The 22,776-nt window shown below is 45.2% G+C and overlaps 1 protein-coding gene across 2 annotated transcripts in view; it reads left to right on the top strand.

Moving 5' to 3' along the window:
• Positions 1–22,776, top strand: part of ANO10 (anoctamin 10) — a 164,766-nt gene that overhangs the window by 34,433 nt on the left and 107,557 nt on the right. For both annotated transcript variants that reach the window (XM_051962098.1, XM_051962097.1), the window contains exons 10-11: positions 1,187–1,378; positions 3,821–3,949. In XM_051962098.1, coding sequence (XP_051818058.1) covers positions 1,187–1,378; positions 3,821–3,949 — 321 coding nt within the window. The remainder of the gene's footprint in view (positions 1–1,186; positions 1,379–3,820; positions 3,950–22,776) is intronic.

Raw genomic sequence — 22,776 nt, 5'->3', positions numbered from 1 at the left:
GGTGGAGGTGTGTATTTGTGCCCATTTGTGAATAGAGATCTTTTGTGGTCCACAGCATTTTCCTGAAAGCCAGCCATCATGCATCCACTTGGACAGTGCCCATGTAGGATACCCAGCACTGACAGGTCTCTTGGGAGGTGGCAGCCCGGGCTGGAGCCCATAGACTCCCACAGCCTGAGCGCCTTCTTCCGGGGCAGAGGCGCTGTCCTAGGTGCTGGGCAGTCGCTGTCCTGGGGAGCTGACCTTGCCTTTCTGTACAGAGTGACCTGAAGCGGCCCCATGCAGAAATTCTCGGGGGTCTCCTTGGCAGTCCCGGGTTGTGTCTGCCCTCTCCGGCCTGGAGACTGGCTCCTCCAAAGTGAAGACTATGCCATCTATTTATCCTTTTGGGGGGTTCATTGTGTGGAAGCTTTTTTTAAAAGACTAAAGGGTAATTATTAACTGAACTTTAAAAAGACATCTTCTGTTTTTATACTTTTTTATAACCTCCCCCCATCCTCTGCTCCCAATGAACTTCCTAATTAACCCAGCTTTGTAGCTCTTTCAGTGATTCTTCTCTTTTCAAACCTTCATTCTTAAGAGGACATCTCCCCCCCTAAACCATTTTAAATAGTTTTGAACAGCACTTAACACGACGCCTTTCACATAAATGAGATGGAATGTGTCAAACCAAAGATTTTCAACCCAATTACAAAAGGGTTTCCTCAATTTCCCTTTAATCTTCTTCTCTCTCCCCAACATCTCCCCACCCTGACTCTTCTCTTTTTCCATCTTTTGCCTCCTCTTGTTTCTGGCTTCCTGAACTTACAGAAAGGATGTCATTGTGGGTAGGAGGTAGGGCACACGAGAGCAGAATTGACTGAATTAATTTTTTGAGTGAATTAATTCAATTGTGGGGAAATCCGAGAAAATAGCAGTAATCCTGAATTATTTACTTCCTCTTTGAAATGAATGTCTTAAAAAAAAAATCTTTTCATTTTCGGTTCTGGAAGAAACAGTTTTTTGAGACTTAAATTTGCATTTGTTTCTCAATTCAAACAAATTTTTGGAGGTAGAGGAACTGGGAGACTGTATCATAGCCTATCAGTGGAGATATATGCCATGAATATTATGAATTTTTTGTTTTTTGTGAGCTGTCCGTGACAGTGAAATGTACTGATTTCTTTCTGGTGACTTTCTTTTTCAGGGCACCTTTGATGATTATTTGGAGCTGTTCTTACAGTTTGGCTACGTGAGTCTTTTCTCATGTGTCTATCCACTGGCGGCTGCCTTTGCCGTTCTGAACAACTTTTCCGAAATTAATTCAGATGCCTTAAAAATGTGCAAGGTCTTCAAGCGGCCATTTGCAGAGCCTTCAGCAAGTATCGGTGTCTGGCAGGTAATCTGGATTTTTGCTTTTGAACTTTCTTGTTTTGTTTAAAGATCGAGGGGATCTGGATTCTAGTCCTGGGTTACTTCTCAGCTTGTCGAATGGTCCTCATTAAATCTCTTCCCTTCTCTGGGCTTCAGTTTTCCCATCTGTCAAATGAGGGGATTGAGATAATTGACTTCTTAGGTTCCCTCTGATCCTGTGTTCACAGCTGGCACGTCTGCAGTCTGCTTATGATTCTGTCCAAGGCCCTTCTTAATGATAGGAATATTGTCTGTGAGGCCGCACTTCCCGGCAGCTTTTCCCACACCTCGGGTGGTGGCTGTGGGCCCCTCCCAAGAGGAAGAGTGAAGGTGGGGGCAAGCCCAGGACCACTGAGCTGGTAGATGGATGAAATTGCAGGGACATCAAGGAGGCGCTCAGACTGGACCCACAAAGGAATATTTTTGGGGGATCTGTCTTTTAAAGCTTTGTCTGTTATGTGGCAGACCAGGCTGGACCCAGGTCTTAAGAGTCCAGGCCCAAGTCACACTTTCTCAGGAGTGCAGAGGGGGGCCGCCAGCATCTGGAGACTCCCCCCACTGTGCCATTCTGGGGAGGGGCCCCCAAAGGGCGTGGGTGCGGGCTCACCTCTGTGTCTCTGGGTCTCTTGTTCTCTTCGTCTCCCTCCTCCCCAATATGGGGCATCATCTGCAGCTGCTGTTTTCTGCTCTTTTGGCTGCTCTAGTCTTTTTTCTTTTGAGAGGCATTTGGGTTAAATGACTTGCCCAGAGTCTCACAGCTAGGAAATGTTACGTGTCTGAGGCTGGATTTGAACTCAGGTCCTCCTGAGTCCAGGTGCCCATCCCTTGTGCCATCGAGCTGTCCTACTTCCTCTTTAATGTGGCAGACACTTCTAACTTAAGAATTCCATAAAAGAGTCAGATTTCATCAAGTTTAGGAAATGTCCAGAGCTGGCCCCTGGGAGAAGACACAGAGTGACGATCACATCACCTTTTATTCAGTGCTCACAAGGATGGTGTTCTGGTGCTCAGCAGGGCTCCCCGGCAACCTCTAGAGCACTTGCTGGGCCCGACACTCCGATCAGTGCTCCCAGCACCATTGTCCTAGGTCTCACACGGTGAGATGGAGAAGAAACTAAAGCAGACACAGTGACTTAGGAAGGAGCTCCTGATACGGGGCAGAGGGAAGGAGAGAAGGCAGAAGGGCAGATTTCTGCTCCTGGCCCACCCAGCAGCTGTGGACCTTTGTACTGCAGGGGCAAAGCCATCTTATGTCATGAGAGTCCGACACCTGAAGCAGTGAGGGCAAGAACTCAACGAGCCCCTCATCTCCCCTCCTCCCTCACCCATGAGGCCCTGGAGCCCTGCTCCCCGGTTCTTCTCCATCCCTCCCATGATGCTAAGGGCTCTTCCCTTTGGATCCTCTGCAATTTCATCTTTCAATGATCGAGATTTTTCCTTTACCCATTTCGCATTTTTTCTCTTCTACCTCAGAGGAAATGGTGGCCCTCTTCTTTAACAATACTGACCCGTCAGTGGGGACTCTGCAAAAAATTAAATTATATTTGAAATCTCATCTACCTCCAGTTGAATGAAAAATCACCTGTCTCGTATCAAATGAGAAAACATGTAAAATACTTTATAGACCTTAATGAACTATATACAAGCTGGCTCTCTCCAGTGTCATATTAGCCTTTGAGATATGGGCAGATTAATATTCTAGTAACGATACATTGTGCCAAGATGAAGTTTGCTGTTCCTGTGGGCCATCCCAGCTCTGGATTCTCAGGTTTTCCCCTGATTCATTGGGTGAACTTGGACAGAGTCTCTCAGCGGTCTCTTTTTCCATTTCCCTATCTATGGGAAGCCAGATCTTCATATAGATCACAAAGCAACACATCCCGGTAGATTAAAAATACAGATGCCGTGGAACGATTCAAGTGTCTTCTGTTAATCTGGACACCAAACATTTGCAAAACTGTGTAAAACACTACTCTTCTCCTTATGTTTTGTGTTTCAGAAAACATAGTTATTTTTCATAAAACGCCCTGCCTGTTAATATGTGATGGCTTTATTATTGTCAATTTAAAATAAACTAATGAATATTTTTATTTATTTATTTATTTAAATATTGGAATGAATATTTTTCAGTTTTAGTTTCTAATACAGTAAATAACAATAGATATAGCCCACATTAAACAAAATGTTTTGTCATTTTTAACAAATTAAAAAAAAATTTAAGTGTAAGAGGTCTAAAAAGTTTGATAATTGCTAATATAGGAAAACAGCATTGAAAACAATTTCATCTTTGGAACTCAGGAAAAAATTTGCTGTAGTTCCTGTATTCACCCTTTGGTCCCAATGTCACAGCAGATAAAGACGGAGGAGGGGGCAGAACAAACTGAGACATTTGTCCATCACACGGCTTTTTTTTTTTTTTCCTTTCTAGTTGGCTTTTGAGACCATGAGTGTCATCTCAGTGGTTACCAACTGTGCCCTGATTGGAATGTCTCCACAATTAAATGCAGTTTTTCCACATTCAAAAACGGACCTCATCTTGATCGTGGTGGCAGTGGAGGTAAGCGAAAACTCTCGCTGTGTTAGTGATGTGGATTATTTAGAACAAGGTGGTGATGATGATGTTGACGATGGTGATGGTGAGGGAATCCACCTGCCTGCAAAAGTGCGGGGACATAGTTAAAGGACTGAAGAAAGTAGGTCTCTGGTCCTTTCGTAGCAACTTAAAAAATAATCACTAAGTTAAAGAGAGAAACAAAAATGGGCCTTGTTACTAGAGAAGAGATCAAAGTTCAATGAAACAGAGATTCTTTGTATGTGTGAAAATGTGTGTATTTGTGAGTCTCTGTGTATATAAACATATGGGCATGTGTGAGTCTATGCTAAGGGAAGATCATTTCTAATTTCAGAGTAAAACATACCTAATGATTTTATTTGATAAATTTCTTTTCTCTCCAGCAAACAAGTATTGAATAAATGCTTTTTTGATCATTTATTTTTCAGTTCTCACTTGTTACAGGACTTTATTTCCATGCTTCATTTTTGTCCAACGCATTTCTTTTTCCCTTGGGTTATAATCCTTCCATCAACCAGCCCGAGGCCTTGGTGACTTTTTAGGCTGCCATTAATGTCCTAGCTTCATTTTGAAAAGAGTTTCGTCGGGTTTGACCTTCCCCCTCCATATTTCTTGCTTCAAACATTGAAGTCTGTATTATCGCACAGATCCCAGAATTCTTTGCCTGCTCTTTGGTGCCTGACAGTCATTATGGGTTTCCTACATGTATGTATTTCCCTGATGATTTTGATCCTGTCATCAGGGAGATCTGTATTAAATGACCATTCAGTTCAAGCAGACCTTGGCTTGACTGGGCCGATAAAGTCCCAACCTGCACTTCAGAGCAAAGTGGCTGATGGGGTGGCAGTGACAGGACCGGAAAAAAGGGCAAAGCTCTCGTGCTTTAGCAGGTGGAATAAGGTTCCCTGGCAGAACTGGCGGCTAACGGGGGGACAGGTGGGCCTGGTATGGCAAAGGACCAGAGCAAGGAGTGCTAACTGCTCATTGTGGAGGCCCTGGTCCTTCCGTTTACACCAGACGGCCTTGGGTGCTGACGCCCGTCGCTTACTCTCCAGATCGTACAGGGTAACTGTGGGCCTCCATACAGCTCTGCCTCCACGAGGTAATTCTCCAGGGCCCGTGTATTCCTCCGTTCAGATGGGCTGCTCCTAGCTGGAGTCCATTCACACTATCAGAAGAGTAGAGGGACGAACTTCATAAGAAACATTCGGTGGGCTTCCAAAAGCCTTACTTGGCTTCTTACTATTCCCTTCTGGTTTGTTTCTCTCGGGATTGTGGAGGGGCAGGAGAAAAGAATGGTGAACAGGGGACAAGGAGTGGTAAAGAGTAACAAGTGTGTAACTGATAAATCTCTAGGACTTAGTGTAGTTTCTTTACCCATTTTACAGATGGGGAAATGCGGCTCTTAAGAGCTCCCAAGGCAGGCTTCCAAGGGCATCTCTTTGCTCTCAACGGTGTGTACTGCCCTGAGGAGGCCATGAGAACCCTGAGCCCACAAAAGTGGTGGGAGGGACAAATCTCCAGGGCTCAGAAGGGAGGAGAGGGACATTTCTGTGTCAGTTCAAGATTCCTAAAATACTTTATACCTTATCTTATTTAGGAGAAACTCTAGAGGGGGATGGCCTGTGAGAAGGGCAGGTTTTTCAGGGCAAGCGGACCGGGGTGATTAGTAGCAGAGGCTGAGTCGCTAGAAAGGAAAACATTGAATGTGAGAGGGAGGAATGAGGGGCAGGACAAACTCTCAGAGGACACAAGGTGAGAGGGAGCGGAGGGCAAAGATGGAGGGTTAGCCCGCAAGGAGGAGGCCGTCAGTGCGTCAGGGAGAGCCGGGATGGGTGGAGACGAAGGGGGTTCCAAGGCAAAGATGAGAGAAGAGGCCAGGTACTCCAGAAACAGACCCAGTGTCCTCCGCTGAGAGACTGGGTGTGGGGAGGCCTCTTGGGGATTCAGGGAGGGAACAGGAGAGAGGGAGAGAGTCTCGAGGATTTCCATCCATCTGTGCCCAGGCCACACTTGGGAGCTGACTGGCTTCCTCCTGGGACTGAGCCCTCTCTGTTTTCTGTGGGCTATTCTTACTAGATTAGTTCTGATGGAAAAACCTGTCCTTAGGGAAGTGAGAGCCTCCCCTCCCACCTCTTCAGCTCAGATCTTCCTTCTGAATATCCTTTTGGTCAAGATAAGATGCTTAAGATAAAATGTCTTTAAAACTATCCAGTTGAATTAAAGGAGACTGCTGAAGTAGCCACAACAAAGGTTCTTTTAGTCCTGGTCTGAGGAAGGCAATCCAATCCCTGCAGGAGTGTCCCGAGGAGTGGAAGGGGTGGAGGAGGGCTTATGTCCATTTCCAGGAAAGTCTCCCTCACGGCACAGCCTCGGGAAGCTGTTACACAAGGTGTTTTAGGTAATACTGTCCTTGCCTGGTAACTCTAGTGGCAATAATGGGCCCCTTTGCCCTCAGGAATTAAAACTTCTGAGAACCTGCAGGAACCCAAGAGTGTTTCTACCCGGGCTCCTTAGCAAGGCTGGATGGGGGCGATTTGCCAGGCTCCCCGGGCTGGGGAACCCGGCTCTGAAACCAGCTGCTGGTTAGCGTCCCTTGAGCTTCTTGGCCTCTGATTCCCCTTCTGTACGGTGAGAGGTAAACCATTATCTGGGCTCCTAAGTCCTTTTGGGCTCTAGCCTTAGGATCCTGGGTCAGCTGTCTCTCTCTTCCAATAACCCCCCAAAAAACACAAAACAATACGCCCCCCACCTTCCTCCCTGAAACCCTTAAGGTGTTTGTGTTGGGACACAGCGAAGCCTAAGGCTGTGGAGGAGGGAGGTTGGGAGAGAGCCCCCCCCAGGCAGAAAAGGTCCCTCCTCAGAGCCCTGCCCTGGGGTGTCACCTCCTGGGGCTGGTCCTGACCCTCCCGGGGAGTCTCATTTTAGAAAGGAGTGGGTGGGTTAGACGAAGTGGGGCTTCAAAAGCTAGAGAAATCACTCCATGGTGATAAGGCAATTAATTGAATCTTTATTTGAATTCAGAGGAGCCTGTGGTGTCCTGAGAAAGGGAAAGGTGCTGCTGTGCCCTCAGAGTGGGCCAGGGTGCTCTTATACTCCAGCCCTAGAACTGGAGAGAGACTCAGTTTGCTTGTCCTAGAATGGAGCTAGCTATCCCTGTGGCACCCAGCTCAGGGGCTCATGCTGCGCCTCAGCTGCCAGGAGATCTCCAACGAATCTCTACTTGTCTGTAACGTGTGTGTGTAAATATACGCCTGAGTGTGTACATATATATGTACGCTCACACAGGTGCACATAGAGACGAGAGATTGGCAAACCTCAGTGCCAGATGTGTGTTTGTGCATAGACAGACAGACAGACATTCTATAGCTATACATTATCTATATCAGTGGTGTAAAATTCTCTTTCACAATATTCTTCGCAGATGATTCTGGCACAAGTGTTTTATTTTATCTTTTCATTGAAATTAGCCCTGATATGCATCCCACTTGACTCTCACCTAGAACTGCAGAAAGCCACGGTTTTTAATTGTTCTGTGGTACTGCTGTTTCAGACCCCGTTGCCATGGAAGCGAGTGATGGATGGATCAATAGAAATGGGCCACGTTATTTCAAATAATCTATTTCAGGGCTGAGAAAAGAATTATTAAAGACATACTTTCTTCACCAGATCTTTCTTTCCGGCCGAGTGGGTGCTTCTTACCGCGCTAGAGATTCAGCCTCATCATCTCTTAGATAATAAAAGAAAACGTGTTTCTCTGCCCACTGACCTTCTATAGTATCTAACGTAATCCTGGGTTAATGATGCTGTGTGACATGAAAAGAAAAAAAAAAAGAGACACAAACTCACCAAGAAGTCGGAAATGCTCTATTTTTCTACAATATTGAGTCATTTGGCATTTACTCCATCTTGACATGTATGTGTAAAAATGTACCTGCCCTGAGGTTTGCCTCTGGCACTTGGCCTGGGTGCCTGTCGGGAGCTATTCACCCCCAGCCTCCGTCTCTGCACCACATTTTAGGGTTTGATCTGGCCAGGTCCCCCCAGGGAGCATAGGGTGCCCAGACGCATTGTGGTCACTTCAAACTGCCGCTCGATGTCATGCAGAGATCTGAGCGCCCGGTCTGCCCCCCCCCCTAGTTCCTTGTCACATGATCATTACGCCAGGCTCTGAGACTGGTCATCGCCACGAGATTTCCACACCAGAGCCCCCGCTCTGATGCCCTCGCCCAAGATGTGGCGGAGTGGGAAGAGATTGATTCCCTGAGTACTGACTCTCCAGTTCAACAGACATCTAGTGTGTGCCTGCTGTATACAGGGCACCATGCCAGTCACTGGGGCCAGAGACAAAACCCTAATGGGGCTTGTCTTCTTGTAGGGCGGGCTGGACTTCTCAGCTTCTGCCAGAAGCCCAGACTGATTCTCCCTGCCCCTTTGGGGGTCTCATCCTTGGCTGTGTCTGCTGTCGAGGGCCAGGGCACTCTATCCTGCCTCTTGTCTAACAGCCTCAGATTCAGTCTGTCCATATTTCCATGTACACATTGCAATATAAGCTCCTTGCAAAGATTCTGTCTGCTTTTCTCTCTGTATCCCAGAGCCTGGTACTGGTAGCCGGTAGTGCCTTCTGGGTCAAGAATCCTGAGACTGAGATGCTCACGGAGCATGTAGAATCTTTGTATAAAGGAGGTGCTTACTCCATGCTTGTTCATCTAATTGGTTCAGATATTCTCTTTTAAAATGTACCTTATTTAAACTATGCTCCAAGGGCTGTAAAACTTTGCTCTGACTCAACAATCCCACTGCTGGGTCTGTCTCCCAAAGACATCCAAAAAAGGGAAGAGGACCTATTTGTAGAAAACCCTCTATGGCAGCTCTTTTTTTGTGAGGGCTAAGGATTGGACACAAGCTGTGGTACATGATTGTGGTGGAATATTATTTTGCTGTGAGAAACAATAGGCAGGATGATTTCAGAAAAACCTGGGAAGGCTTACAATAAACCGATGCAAATAAAGTGAGCAGAACCAGGAGAAAGTTGTATACAGTAACAACCATCTTGTTCTATGAAGAAGTGACTCGGCTCTTTTCAGTAATACAGCAATCCGAGACAATCCCAAAGGACTAATGATGAAGTGCACTATCCACTTCCACAGAAAGAACTGATATTGTTTGAATACAGACTGAAGCTTACTGTTGTTTACTTTCATTTTTTTCTTTTATTTAAGTCTTCTTGTACAAAATGATTAATATGGAAAAGTTAGACACAATTGCACATGTATAACTTATATTTGCTTACCGTCTAAAGGAGCAGGGAGAAGAAGGATAGAATTTGGAACTCAAAACTTTAAATTAAAATTGTTAAAAGGAAAAAACAGAGCAGTTGGATATTAAAGTTCTAAAAGGAAATAATTAAAAAGGTTAAAAAAAACAAGACCTTTTTGATCAGGCTAAGGCATTAGAATGATTTTGTCTGTGGAAAAAGAGGATGACTTATTAAGAATCCTGATGGAGACTGAAGATGTTCCCCTCCTGCTTGCTTTGTGCTAGCTTCTACAGAGTGGGACTCTACAGAGTCACTTCTTCAAGTGACAAGGAACCCCCACTGGCCTTACTCTTTCCTCTTCCCTATAATTGATGGATGGGGAAAGCCAGAAGCCCTCCAAGCATGATGTCTGGAGGAAAAGGACAAAGTACCTGGGAGGGGGGAAGCAGGGCTGGGGTTGGGGGGCTTGGCCTGGGTCAGACTGCTAAGGGGGATCCTTCAGGACTCTCCAGCTGACAGGCTGTGGCTGGATGAAGGCAGGACTTCCTGCTCATCATTTCCCCCCTTCCTCCAGCACCGACACCTCGGTGTTCCCTCTTTAGATGGGGCTCATCTCTATGAGGAGTGCACCTACATCCATCCACATGCTTTTCAATGTTGCTTGAAAATAGATTTGCTTCCCCTTGAGTATGTGGAATTAGAGCTCTGGTACTTTTCCTTCCATCATCTTTCTGGTGAGAAAGTTCAATAACAAATGAAATGCATTTAAAGTTCTCTTCGCTGCTTGATATGCATGCATGACTCCTGTTAGCGTAAGGTGAAATTTAATAAAAATGTCAGGAAAAGAATAAGACTGATTGTGGGTATTCTTGCCTTAAATTGCATCTGTAGGCTGTAAGTATTAATCTTAGTTTGATTTGGGTGGGAAACAATTACATAAAGAGTGATCAGATGTTCTCTTTTTAAACATTTGTTCCCCCTTCTGAACAGTTTGTTCTCTGTCCCAGGAAGTCTTTTTTAGACGACAGTTTGTGGCCTTTTTAAAGGTGTGGTTCAGAGTCAGAAAGGAATCGCCCCATGATCAGCGGTGCCGTCCAATAGGGGTCCTATGCTTTCCCAGGTTGGTGGCTCGCCGGATCGAGCATTGACTTGTGTGCTTCAGGAGGAGAATCCGACTTCTCTGGGGCTCGGGAATGAGGGGGTTGGATTCAGTGATGACTTTGGGCCCTTTCAGCTCCAAAGCTACGACCCTGGGTCCTGAGGAAAACCACAGTTGGGAGGCAGGGTTTGGGTCAGATTTTTCTAGAATCAACATAATTCCTCTCTTTGGATCACCTCTTACTTGGAGACTTTCTTTTAGTGCAAACTAAGGTGAACTTTGATTTTGTGTTACAGTGCTGTGAGCCTTGAAACCTAAAATTTCTCATCCTTATTCCCCAAGAAAGCTGCCTGAAGGACAGCGCCCCCCTCGAGTTCATGAGCTCTGCTGTCATATTTGGCTTTAAAGTCTCTTTTCTCACACCTGCATCCTCCCCGCCAACCCAAGTCCTTCCAGATAGCACTGGGTTTCCCCTGTCCCCTATGGTCACCTGTTTACGTATGTCCATTTTGTGTTTTTTTTTTTTCAAACAGGATTTCAAACAGGAATGAAAGCTGGATTCAGATTATGCTTCACCATTTATTAGCTATGTCTCAGAACAAGCTTTTCTTTCTTTTTTCTTTAAGCTTCTGAATCTTAGTTTCCTCTTCTGTAAAATGGGGATAATTACAATTATATATACCTATATATATATATATAGGTATTATGTATATATACACACATACTTATATATATAATTTATATATACCTATATATAAGTATTTTATTTATATTTATAAATATAAAACTATAATACCTATAGCATCCACTCAGAGTTCTGATCACTTGAGACAATGTTTGTAAAGTGCTTTATAAGCCTTAAAGTATATGTATTTATCTGCTATAGCTGTTCCCAAACTTGGAAGTTTTTATATCAAAATGAAACTCATTTAAAAAAGTTAAAAAATAGACTTCTTCTCCATTCCTACCCCAAAAAAGTCATTATTTTATTCTAATGAATCAGATTCTTAAAGATAGGCATCATCTGTGTTTATAATTGTGACCCAAAATGGGATGTTTATTCAGTAAAGTAGAAAAACGCAGTTTATGTAAATAGTGCAATTATTGGGCTCAGCCCTGTGTAAGTATGTAAAGTCATTCTGCAGTTGTAGTCAATCAGAATGTTAAAGAAGGTTAATCAAAGGCACCGGGATTTAAATTACCATATTGTTTCTATTTATGAGCCTTAGCTTCAGATGCAAAAAGAATCTTTTCATATGAAGAAACTGACACTTAATATTTTTTAATTAAAAAACGATTAATCCAGTTTGTTTCCTATGTAAGAAATTATAACATCATACATTTTTTTTAATGGATGATCCCATAGCATTCTATGTTTTTACATATTTAATCATGGCCTCTAGAAATTAAAAATGTAAAGATCTGACTGTTAGTCTTCTGAGTCTGATAGCTTGCAAAAGATTAAAGTAGAAATTTTCTGAATTCCATAAATCCATATAAAATAATCCATAAATCCATATAAAAAAGCAAATTTTTGTGCTGGTGTGTGAGCATCTTGATGAGAAAAGCACTTTGAGTTGAGCTTTGATTTTAAAATGTTTTTGCTTGATTTCTCCAGGCAAGTTATAAAAAATAGAGGAAATTCATTTCTGTATTTTGAATTTCTTTTAATAAATAAAAGAATGCTTAAGGAGGTTAATCATGATGGGGGAAGAAAGCTGTTGACTTTTTGTGTTTCTTGAATAATTGCAAATTTGGGAGAGAGCTCAAATCTTGGTGAATTGATAATTAATTTAAAAGACTTTTTCTTAACAATAAAATAGGGTTATTTATTTATTTTTTTTAATGTTCTTGACATTTCCTCCAGCTCTCTAGTAGGGTTGTCCCTGTTCATTGTTTCCATCTTGTCACTGCTCACACAGTTCTTAATCCCTTACTCTCTGATTTGGGAGCTCGGCACTTATCTGCCAAATCCAACAAACCTCTGATCAGGCCTCTTGGCTTTTGCTGCTTTTGTCACTCTCCCCCTATCTGCCTGTATCTTGTGCTACTGTCTCCTAGACACGTGGGGTTTTTTTCCCTTTGGCTTTTAGGAAATGGCTCTCTTTCCTTCTCTGGCCTGTCTGTTCATCCCTCGCCCTTTCCCAGTCCTTCTGGCTGGATCATTATCACCTAAGTAAGTATTCCCACAGCTCTGTCCTGGGACTCTCATCCGCTTGCATGGGTTCAGGGATTATCTTCCCAAATCCACATATGCCCAGCTCTAATCTTTCTCCTGAATTCTGATACTTGGTTACAAATGACTGCTAGACATTTCTACCCAATCTGTAGGAGGCTATAGTTCCCATCCGTCCAGAAACACTTCCAGCCTTCCTAGATTTGCATCTTTGGGATCATCCTTGATTCTTACTTTGCCTCATTTTTCCCATTCAATTAATTGCAGATCTTATTGATTCTGCTCCACTTTGTTGTGTTTAAGTAGTTTCACGGTGTCTGGCTCATCATGACCCCATTTGGGGCTTTCTTGGCAAAGTGTTTGCCACTTCCTTCTCCAGCTCACTTTGCAGATGAGGAAACTGAGGCAGACAGGGTTAAATCACCTGCCCAGGGTCATATGGTTAGTGAGTGTCTGAGACTGGATTTTAGCTCAGCTCTTCCTGATTCCAGACCTAGTGCTGTGCCCGCTGTGCCCACTGTGCCACCTAGCTGCCCCCGCTGCCTCTACGATATCTCTTGAATCTCTCCCATAGCCTTTATCTTAGTTCAGATCTTCACCATCTTACCATGCTATAATAGCATTTCTCTTCTAATTCACTGGTTCTAAATCTTGTCTTATATCATAGATCCCTTCTCAGAATATTATTTTCAAATGCATAAAATGAGTCATAAAGAAAATAAATTCTATTGAAATGCAGTTATCAAAAAAAATGTTCAGGCATTCTAGGCTAATATTCCTTCCTTTAGTCTCTCTCCTCTCCGTTCCTGCCAGTGGTGACACAGGATTTGAACCCAGGTTCCTCTGATCCCAGGGATCCAGGCTTGATCTGGGGCCATTCCCACGGTCATCATGACCACAGATTTTCATGATTTCTTGTTCAAATGAAGGAGGCTCTTTGGATTGTGCATCCGGGTCCATCGAGTCATGGTGATGTGTCCCCCTAATGGGGTCATTGTGCATAAAACAGTGCAAGAGAGACCAGAAGGACCATCAATGGCCGAAGACCAGTGTCACTTTTGTGTCTGTCCTGCCACCTAGTGGTGTTGTTGGAGAAATTCAGGGCAATGGAATGGGATACTCTGAATGTGTAGCAATTGTAGTTTCATTTGTGTGTCCCATATTCCCACAAGAGGAATGGAGCCCTGTAAGCAAATCCCATTTTACCATTATAGTCTGGATTTGGGAAATAGCTGGGAGTTTTTCCTCTCTGATATACCTCCAAGTAAAACTAAATATGGAACGGACAAAAATCCCAATTTCAAAAATCATTTTATTTTATTAATTTTTACTTATGTTTTATTAACATCTTTTTGTTTTAAATTAGGTTACCTTCATTTATAAATATAAACTTCACTTCCTCTAGAGAGCTATCACTTATAACAACAAAAAAAAAACCAGGAGGAAATAAAAAACACATTTTAGCTAAACTAATGAGCATATATTAAAGAAATCTGCTATCATATGCAATATTTCACGTGCACAATTATCTGCTTCTGTAAAGAAGAGAAGGAGATGCAGTCTTCTGTTTCTTCTTTGAAGTCAAACTGGGTCATTACAATTTTCCAGCATTCAGCTTTGATGTTGTTATTGTTGTTATTCTTTCCATTAATATCATTGTAGTCATTGTGTGTATTGTTTTCCTGGTTCTGCTTATTTCACTTTATAGTATTTTATATCTTTTCCCATGCTGCTCTTGTATTGTCCACATTCATTATTTCTCAGAATGCAATATTCCTTATACACATATATTTCAATTTGTTTAGCTGTTCCTTAATTAATGGGCACCCACTTTTTATTCTCAGATGCTCAAGATTTTGCCACTTGTTTAATGTTAGTTAAATATCATCACAACCCCTTTTTCTTTCCTTTCCTCCTTTGTTATTTTTTAGCACCTACTGTATGCAAAGCACTGTTCTGGTTGCTAGAATAAAAGCCACGTATAATCTGCTTTCAGTGAGATAGGGAGACGTTGACCATACATGTTTCTGACATGAGGGAAGATGCTCTTTGGTTTCCCTTCTATTTGCTGGATCCTTTGGCAGGAGCCCTTTCTCTCTCCCTCTGCCTCTCTCCTATCCTGTGCCTTCTCTCTGAGACTGCCTTCCATGTGCCCTCTGTGTCGGGTGCCTACAGATGGTCATCTGCATGTTGGCCATTGCTGGAAGGGGAGCTCTTTGAGGGCAGGGATGGCGTTCCTGCCTTCAGATGCCTGGCACACAGCACAAGCTTAGTGAATGCTTGTTGATGGACTGACTGACAGGATCTGAAATCCTAGAAAAGGAAGTTCCTGGCCCAGCCAGGTAGGTCAGTGTCAGAAATAAACTTGGTTTTATCCATAGAAATGGAGCTAAAAAAACACACTGCCATCTTTTCTGGCCCTGTTCTAAGGCCCAGGGGCCTTCTCTCTCCAGGGCCTGAGCCCCCTTTTTGGGTTGTCTCCTATGAGCTCCTAGAGACTCCATTTTCCATCTCTATCCCTTGCAGCTAGCACAGCGCCGAGTAAGTACCGAGCAAGTACGGAGCATTTGATACCTGTTTGTTTGTTTTTGCATTCATTCATTCCTGATCTTTTCAACCCTGACAGTCGATGACATAAAATCTGGCTTTTATGTTTGCTGACAGCCCCTTCTCATCTTAAGGACTTATTCTGTGACATCTTAGGTAGTTTTCTGTGGAAAATTGCTACCTACTTAACTTGTTGGCATCTGGTCTCTGTTTTGCTTCCAGAAAAGACTTGTGAAACTTAAACTTTTAATTCAGCCATCTCCTGCTGGGGAATTGGGGTGGGGGGGAGGCAAATCTTGAATTAGTGTGAGAGAGAACAGTTAACCACAGATAGAATGGAAGGAGAATGGGGACAAGTTAAGCAAGAGGCCGAGCATGAGGAAGCCAGTTTCCCAGCCCTTCCTGGGTCTCGTCTTTCTGGTGGCGTCGCTTCCTCATTTTGTGGCAAGTTAATTCCCAGAGAATCAAAACGCAGCCATATTCAGATGCAAGAACAAATGATCTGAAACCAGTTGGAGTGATCTGGTGGCTTTCTCCATTAGGAGGCAGACAGGGACGCCATCTGCTCTCCTCACGTCCTTCGGAGCCTCCGTCAGTTAGCCTCTAGCAAGCAGGCAGCCTTCCTGCCGCAGAGCTCTTAGTGGGCTCTCTTGTTAGTGATTCTACCTATTTCAGTCTGACAACTTATTTTCACATGAAGTTCTGCACCATCCCTCCACTCCCACAGACAACTGTGGAACAGTATCACGATGGCAGTGGCTAATTGAATGTAGTCTTGGGCTACAAGGAGAAAGGATGAGACACAGGGAAATGGTCATCTCACTGCCCTCCACCCTGGTCCTATTCCTTCTGAGTATTGGCTTCAAGTCTGGATGCTACAGTTTAGAAAAAGTTTGCTCAACTGGAGAGCACGGTAGAAAACTTGGAAATTTTACACCCTCGGAGGATACACAAAGGGAAAGGAAGTTTTATTTAGTCTGGAGAAGAGGAGACAGAAGGACAGATTAGCTCTCTTCAAGTCTTTGGACCCTTCTGCTTTGCTCCAGAAAATGCAGAGGAGGTGGATTTTAGTTTGAAGTCAACAAAGAAAGCTTCCTAACAATTGGGGTTGACCCAAAATGGGTTTGGAGGAAGTGGGGCTCCCACCATTGGAGGTCTTTGAGAAAAGGCAGGATGACTGCTTATGGATATGTTGTGGAGGGGTAGGGTTCTTTTTTAGGTATAACTAGATTGCTAAGGGCTGCTAAGAGCCTTTCCCACCTTGAGATTCTGCAGATCAAATCTCAACGGATATCTGCTTTTGTTACCCCTTCCCTCCGTTTCTGCTGTTCTTTCTCTGCCACGTTTCACAGAGGTACATTTTTACCACTTGACCTCCCTTCTGACCACTTTGTGCCGGGATCACGGCCATATTCTCCACTCTGTTTCTTTCTGCTCTGTCCAGGGGCCAGGAGAACCTATGTCCCGTCTCCCCTTTCACTGCTCGTGAGTCACCAGCATTTTCCCAGTGCCTGTGACAGCAAGCCCTGTTTCTCCTCCCGCCCTCACAGATCTCTGTGGCTTGTCACCAAGCACTCAGCCACCCTCTTCTCCGACTCAAGGTGCTTCCTGTTCCACACAAGATGACCTGTAACATCACTGCCTCAAGTCTCAGTATGCATATAGCCCACTGAGACCCAGAGAGATTAAACAAATGGTCCGGGATTGGGTTTTCTGACAACCGCTCCAGAAATTGTTTTCTACCATACCATGGTACCTTCTTACAATATGCTGGTTATTCTAATACTATTCAGTCTAAATCTAGAGGCAAACATACATGAGAAAATCCATTGCTCACGGGCCACAACACATCAGAAAAATGAAAGTCATTTGTCTTTCAAATTTGAATTAATCACGGGCAAAAGACTCACTTGATATGGTTGAATCAAAAATGTAATTAAATCCCCCATTTGACTTTAATATGAGGAGTTTCAGCATTGGAGATTTTCATGGCTTGTTTGGAGCCTGAAAATAAAGATTTGTGGGAAGGATCCGTGGGGCTGGGAGGGAAATGCTGGTCTCCCTTTCCCTTTGTTTCCCAGGCCCGCGGCCCTCCTGCATGGGAGGGAACTTCAGTAGCCGTGAGTGTCCTGTCACTGATCAGAGGGAATTACGGAGGGCTTGTATAATTCTCAAAGACGTCTCCCATTAGCTGGGAGTCGGAGAGGAGCAGAGCACAGAGCCTTTTATGTTCTGATGCAGTTAACGTTCCTTTTGAAGTCAGAGGAGATTTTGAATGCGCTTCGAGGGCTCACAGAATTTGTTGAGTGACTGGTGCAAAGCCGGCACAGTTTGATGCTTTTTGAGCTTCTTGGGCTGTAATAAAGGAGATCAAGGTGCTTCTCCGTCAGGCGGTTCCTGCTAAACCATAAAAGGAAGTGTGTTTGGGTTTCCCGAGCGGTGATCCCCAGCGAGGTGGCAGGAGTCCTGGGGCTGCAAGCACAGAAGTCTTGGGTTCAAGTTCAGCTGGCTCACAGAGTGGCCATGGCAAACCCTACTACTCCTCTCTGCCTCGGTTTCTCTGTCCGTAGGATGAAGAGGCGGAGCCAGGTGATCTCTCGCTGACGTTCTATGATTTTCATAAAATCATGGATGAGCAAAATGGGCTCCTAAGTCTGATTTTCTTAGGAGTTTTTTCAGGTCTTTAAAGTCAGAAGTAAACCACTCTTGAATGAGCAATGAATAGCAGTAACCAAAGGATTCAGGAATCGCGGCTCTCTCTTGCTCGGCAAACTTTCTCAGGAGGACCATTTATACGTGAACAGTGTTGTAAATGCGGTAAAAGAAGCTCCCTGGCAGTGAGGTTAGTCGTCCTGCATTATTAGTGTTGGGAGTGTTTGCAGGCGAGATGACCTTGTGAGAGATGTGCTCTGGGGGCCCCGCGTAAGAGGGTCCGGATCAGTCCGTCACGGTGTAATGATCACACACCTTGATTGTGTCCTAAGACGAGATCAGGAGTAGTTCGGAACCGACGTTCTTTTGCTCCTTCCCCGCGAGGACAGAAGGGTCTGTAAATGTCAGTTCAGTTCAGCGAGCCCCTGTGAAGTGGCCGCTGGGAGCAGAGCCTGCTGGCTGATGCTCGGAGTCGCAGGCTCAGGACTGGAAGGTGTGAGGGCTCAAGCCTCTGGGCCTCTGACTCCTCCGCACCTGCCCTCAGCCCGGCCCGGCTCCTCTCGGTCGGGCGCCTTGGTCCTTCTGCCAGGGCAAGGATGCTGGTGAGGGTCGTGAGGTAATGCGGGGGAGCATTTTAAAGCTTAGAGCATCATGAAAACACATGGTCCCCAGTCACGTCCGGTGTCAAATGCATTTAGTGGCAGCCGAGCCCGGGACAGAAGCGTGGAGACGTGCACGGCAAACGTGGAGGATGTTCAGAGAAGGGCACTGAACAAGCGCGATGTCCCAGGCGGGAGGAGCGCCCTAAGCAGGGGAGGGGGGGTCGTCGCCGGAGACAGGCTTGCCAGCTTTGTGCGGGACTGGCCTTCTGACTGGCGTTCCCGTGAGCCTGCACATTCCGAAACTTCTTCATTTTTTAGGGCCTAAGTTTTGGATTAGGAACTTTAGCTGCAGGAAGAGTTTCGGTTCACCTTGTGTCTGCATCTGAGCCCTTATGTCTGAGGCTGATTCCACTGGCCCCCGTTAGTGATTGCCCAATCAGGCACTAGGGCTGGAGGCAGGACATTTCAATGACACTAGATGGGCCTGGTGTTAAAATCGGAGGTTTGCAGAATCCCGTTGCCTCAGCGTTCTTAGCCATGTTGTAATGGACATGTGGGAGCTCCCAGGAGTCTTTTGTGCTGGCTCCAGGTACCTTTTCAGGGCTTCCAGGAAACTGATATTTAACCAGGTTTTTTGGACAAAAGGGAGGGCCCTGTGGGACCTTGAGTTGGGAGAGGTCAGGAAAGGCTTCCTGTCCCAGGTGTTTGGGCCTTCCTCCATCAGTGGCCATCTACTTAGTGTCTGTCCAGTTCTCTGCCCCTGCAGAAAGGGCCCCCACAGATGCCGGGGCCCAGGAACGGACGGAGCTGCATCTGAAGGGGTGAGGAGGCCCCCGGACCTGGGGAAGTGGCCGAGGCCCGGAGGGGAGGACGGCGTGCTGTGAGTGAGGAACACAGACGAGGACCTTTGACTGGATCACAGCGGGCTCCGGGGCACTGGAAGGATTAGAAGGAGCCAGGTGACATAGGCTTCAGAGGGAACCTGTTTTATCCTGCAGGTGATTGAATAGGGCAATCACAAGGTCAGAACTGTGCTTAAAGAAAGTGGCTTTGGGAGCCGGGTGGGCTGGAGTCCGGAGAGATGTGAGGTAGGGAGACCAGCTAGGAAGCTGCTGCACTTGTAATAATAATAAAAATAACAATGACCAGCATTTCTATAGCACCTGCTGTGTGTCAGGCCCAGTACTAAGCCATCTGATCCTCAAACAGTCTCAGGAGACAGATGCTGTTTTTAACCCCATTTTACAGATGAGGAAACTGAAGCTAGCAGAAGTTAAGAGATTTTCCCAGAGACTCGGAGCTGGGCAGTATCAGAGGCCATATTTGAACCGAAGTATTCCTGATTCTAGGCCTAGTACTCTATCCACTGCACCATCTGGCCGCTCCTTCTGCTAATGAACTTTTTCAGAAGTGATTTATAGGTTAGGTTTCAAGAGAGTGTCATTTAAGCCTTTTTTTCTGGCGGGACCTGTCAGAGTTTGTGTCCCACTATTGGTATAGCCACCAGAGCCCATTGGTAAAGCCTCAGGGAGAAAGTTGGGGCATGTGTTTCTCAGGTTGACAGAGTAAATTTCTCCTGGCAGCCTTGTGAGATAGAGAAGGAAGCTCCAAGCGAGGAAGAGGTCAAGTGATTAGTTTAGGTTTATTCATCATTTGGATGGAATCTTAAGCCTTGTCTTTGGTCTCTTGGATGGATGTGTGGAAAGGATGGGATGGATGGATGGATAGGGTAGGATGGTTAGACAGATGGATGGAAGATGGATGGATGGATGGATGGATGGGGTAGGATGAATGGATGCGATGGATGGATTGGGTGGGGTGGATGGATGAGATGGATGGATGGAAGGGAGAATGGATGGGTATAAGGATGAATGAATAGAGTAGAATGGATGAGATGGATGGCTGAATGGGGATAGGGATGGATAGATGGTTAGGATGAATGGTGAAATGGATGGATGAGATAGATGGATGGATGGATGGATGGATAAATGGATGAAACCATAGATTCAGAGCTCATTGCTGCAGATACAAGGAAGACAGCCAGCCCCTGCCCCCAAGTGCTTTCTGCTGTGTCCTACCCCCAGTGTGCAGAGATTAGGAAGATGTCTTCCCACAGCTGGACTGGAATAAAATTCCTGGGAATAGAATGGATTTCATTTTGTTCCCCTGTACATTTGGCAAGGACATTTCTAAGACAGCCTGGGGACAGCCAAGCTGTCTGTCAGTCACGTCTTTCTGTTTTTACTTTTGGGGTAGGTGGGGAGAAATGGTTAAGAAAACCTAATGCTGTTGGAATTTAAGATTTATGGCTTGGCATTTCTGGTATTTCTCCAACTAGCTGACCTTTTCCGAGGAGAAAGATTCTAGAACCTTGGGTAAATGACAGACTGGGAGAAAGCAGTTGCTTTGCTCGTGTTTTCATTTCGGGATCATTGTTACCTCAGAGAGTTAGCAAAAGCAGACGCCCTGTAAGTAATGACTATTTAGCAGATGGTCTCGCTTTTTGCTAAGTATGGTAATAATAATAGCTTTCACTGGGGGAAGTGCACATCTCCCCATCCTAATAATAACTTACATTTATCACTGAGCTCAGTGGCTGGGTCAGGGACAGGAAGCAAAAACTAAAGTCTTCATTCATGGCTTTGGAAGAATTTTCTAAAAATAATGTTTTTTTTGTTTTTTTTTTTTTTTATTGTGATTCTCTTTAAAGACAAAGCTAGTTTTAAGCTTAAGAGCAGAAGTCTTAGAGAAGATCGCAGATTTAGAGCTGGAAAGAACCTTGGAGAGTATCTTGTCCAGTCCCTTTTTACAGATGAGTGAATTGAGGTCCCTAGGCATGGAGCTAGTCAATGCCAGAAGTGAGATTTGAATCCAGGTCAAGTCAGGTTTGCTACTCATTGTGCTGTCCTGCTTCTAGGTCCCTCGATTCCCTTCTGAGATCCCTGAGAGTGGCCTCCTGCCTGCACTCCTTCCTTTACCATTCTCTGAAACACTGAGGTCCTTCCTCTACTCCCAGGTTTCCCTTCCCCTGGGGCCCCTTTTCTTCTCCCCTCTTCCTTCTTTGGGTTTCTCCTCCCCTTTCTCCAGCTCAGTCTTCACCCTTCCCTTCATCCCACTTGGAGCCAGTGGCCTCCTTTTCCTGTTGTCCACCCCCCCCCCCAGCCCATCATGGACTGAGTGGGCTCCTTCTTCCCCACGAACCCCAGGCTCCCTTTCTTGGCCCTGTTTTCCTGACCTCCTCCTGGATCCTCGCCTTCTGGATCGAGGCCCTCCTTCCAGGCTGGCCCAGAGAAGCGCTTCAGCATCCTTGTGATCCCCTCCTTAACTCTGCCTCTCTGACTGCCCGATTCTCTACCTGCCTCTCTGATCTCTGGTCTTTTTCTTTCCTTCTGCCCCTAAGTCCGGCCGTCGTTGTGAGCTTCCGTGGCCCCTTTCTGTGCTCTGCTCTTTTGGCATTCCCATTCACTCCAGTGATTAACCTGCACTTTCATGTCTTTGGGGATTTCCAGATGCCCATTTCCCATAACCTGCTGACATCTGTGCCAAGTTATATCATGGAAACTTCAAATTAAACATTTCCAAAACCACTTCATTTCCCCCAAATCTGCTTTTCTTGCCAACTTCTCTATTTCTTGGGGTCTCGCCCTTCTAGTCACCAGCCCTTGGAACCATGTGGTTCTCCTTCACTGGCCCCTGTGGATTCCTGAACCCCACTTCTATGTTGCAGATTGATTTCTCTCGGGCCCTCAGTGGTTCCCCGTGACCTCTCGATCCTCAGAGCCCGGCCTCCAGCCCCAGCTCCAATTTCCCTCCCAGCCTTCTCTTGTGCCATATACCTTCTGTAGGATCACAGGAAACAGAGGGTGCATCCCCATAAAGTGCCCCTGGAGACGGGCATCGTGGCATAAGTCTGACAGGTACAGAACACCGCTCCGAGGCCAGTTTGGACAGGTGAGCTTTGCAGAAATCCCTGGGTAGTGATGCATCCCGCATGTGGGCATCCACATTGAGGGACGTGGACAAAGTGACCTTTACACACATTAGCTGAAAACTGGGGCCGCTGCATTTGTCTGCATCCTCTTGTCATGTTGCATTTAGCCTTAATCTTAGGCCAAAGGACAAGACTACAGCACAGCCCTGTCTCCCACGCAATTTCCCCTAAAGCTAACAAAACGTCGTAACCTTTAAATTAAGTCAATTTTTATGAAATGGCTTGTAAGCTTGATTTTTTTCTTGTAAGCCTCATTTTTCCTTGGGAACTGCAGCTACCTGAATGCAGATGAATTCGCAATTTGAATATAAACTGTCTGTGTGTGTGCTCCTTTCTTTTCAGACTAAAAGAAATCAACTGGGGCTTAGGGACCAGATCAAAGTAATAAGTATATTTGACTCTCTAAGCCAGTAATTCCCTGCTTTCTTGCTATTGTGATATGACTTTTAAAAAATGTTATATCTCAGATCCCTTTCTCCTCCCCA

Source organism: Antechinus flavipes, chromosome 5, assembly GCF_016432865.1.
Source record: "Antechinus flavipes isolate AdamAnt ecotype Samford, QLD, Australia chromosome 5, AdamAnt_v2, whole genome shotgun sequence".
Lineage (NCBI taxonomy): Eukaryota > Metazoa > Chordata > Mammalia > Dasyuromorphia > Dasyuridae > Antechinus > Antechinus flavipes.
This window is presented reverse-complemented; position numbering and strand designations above follow the sequence as displayed.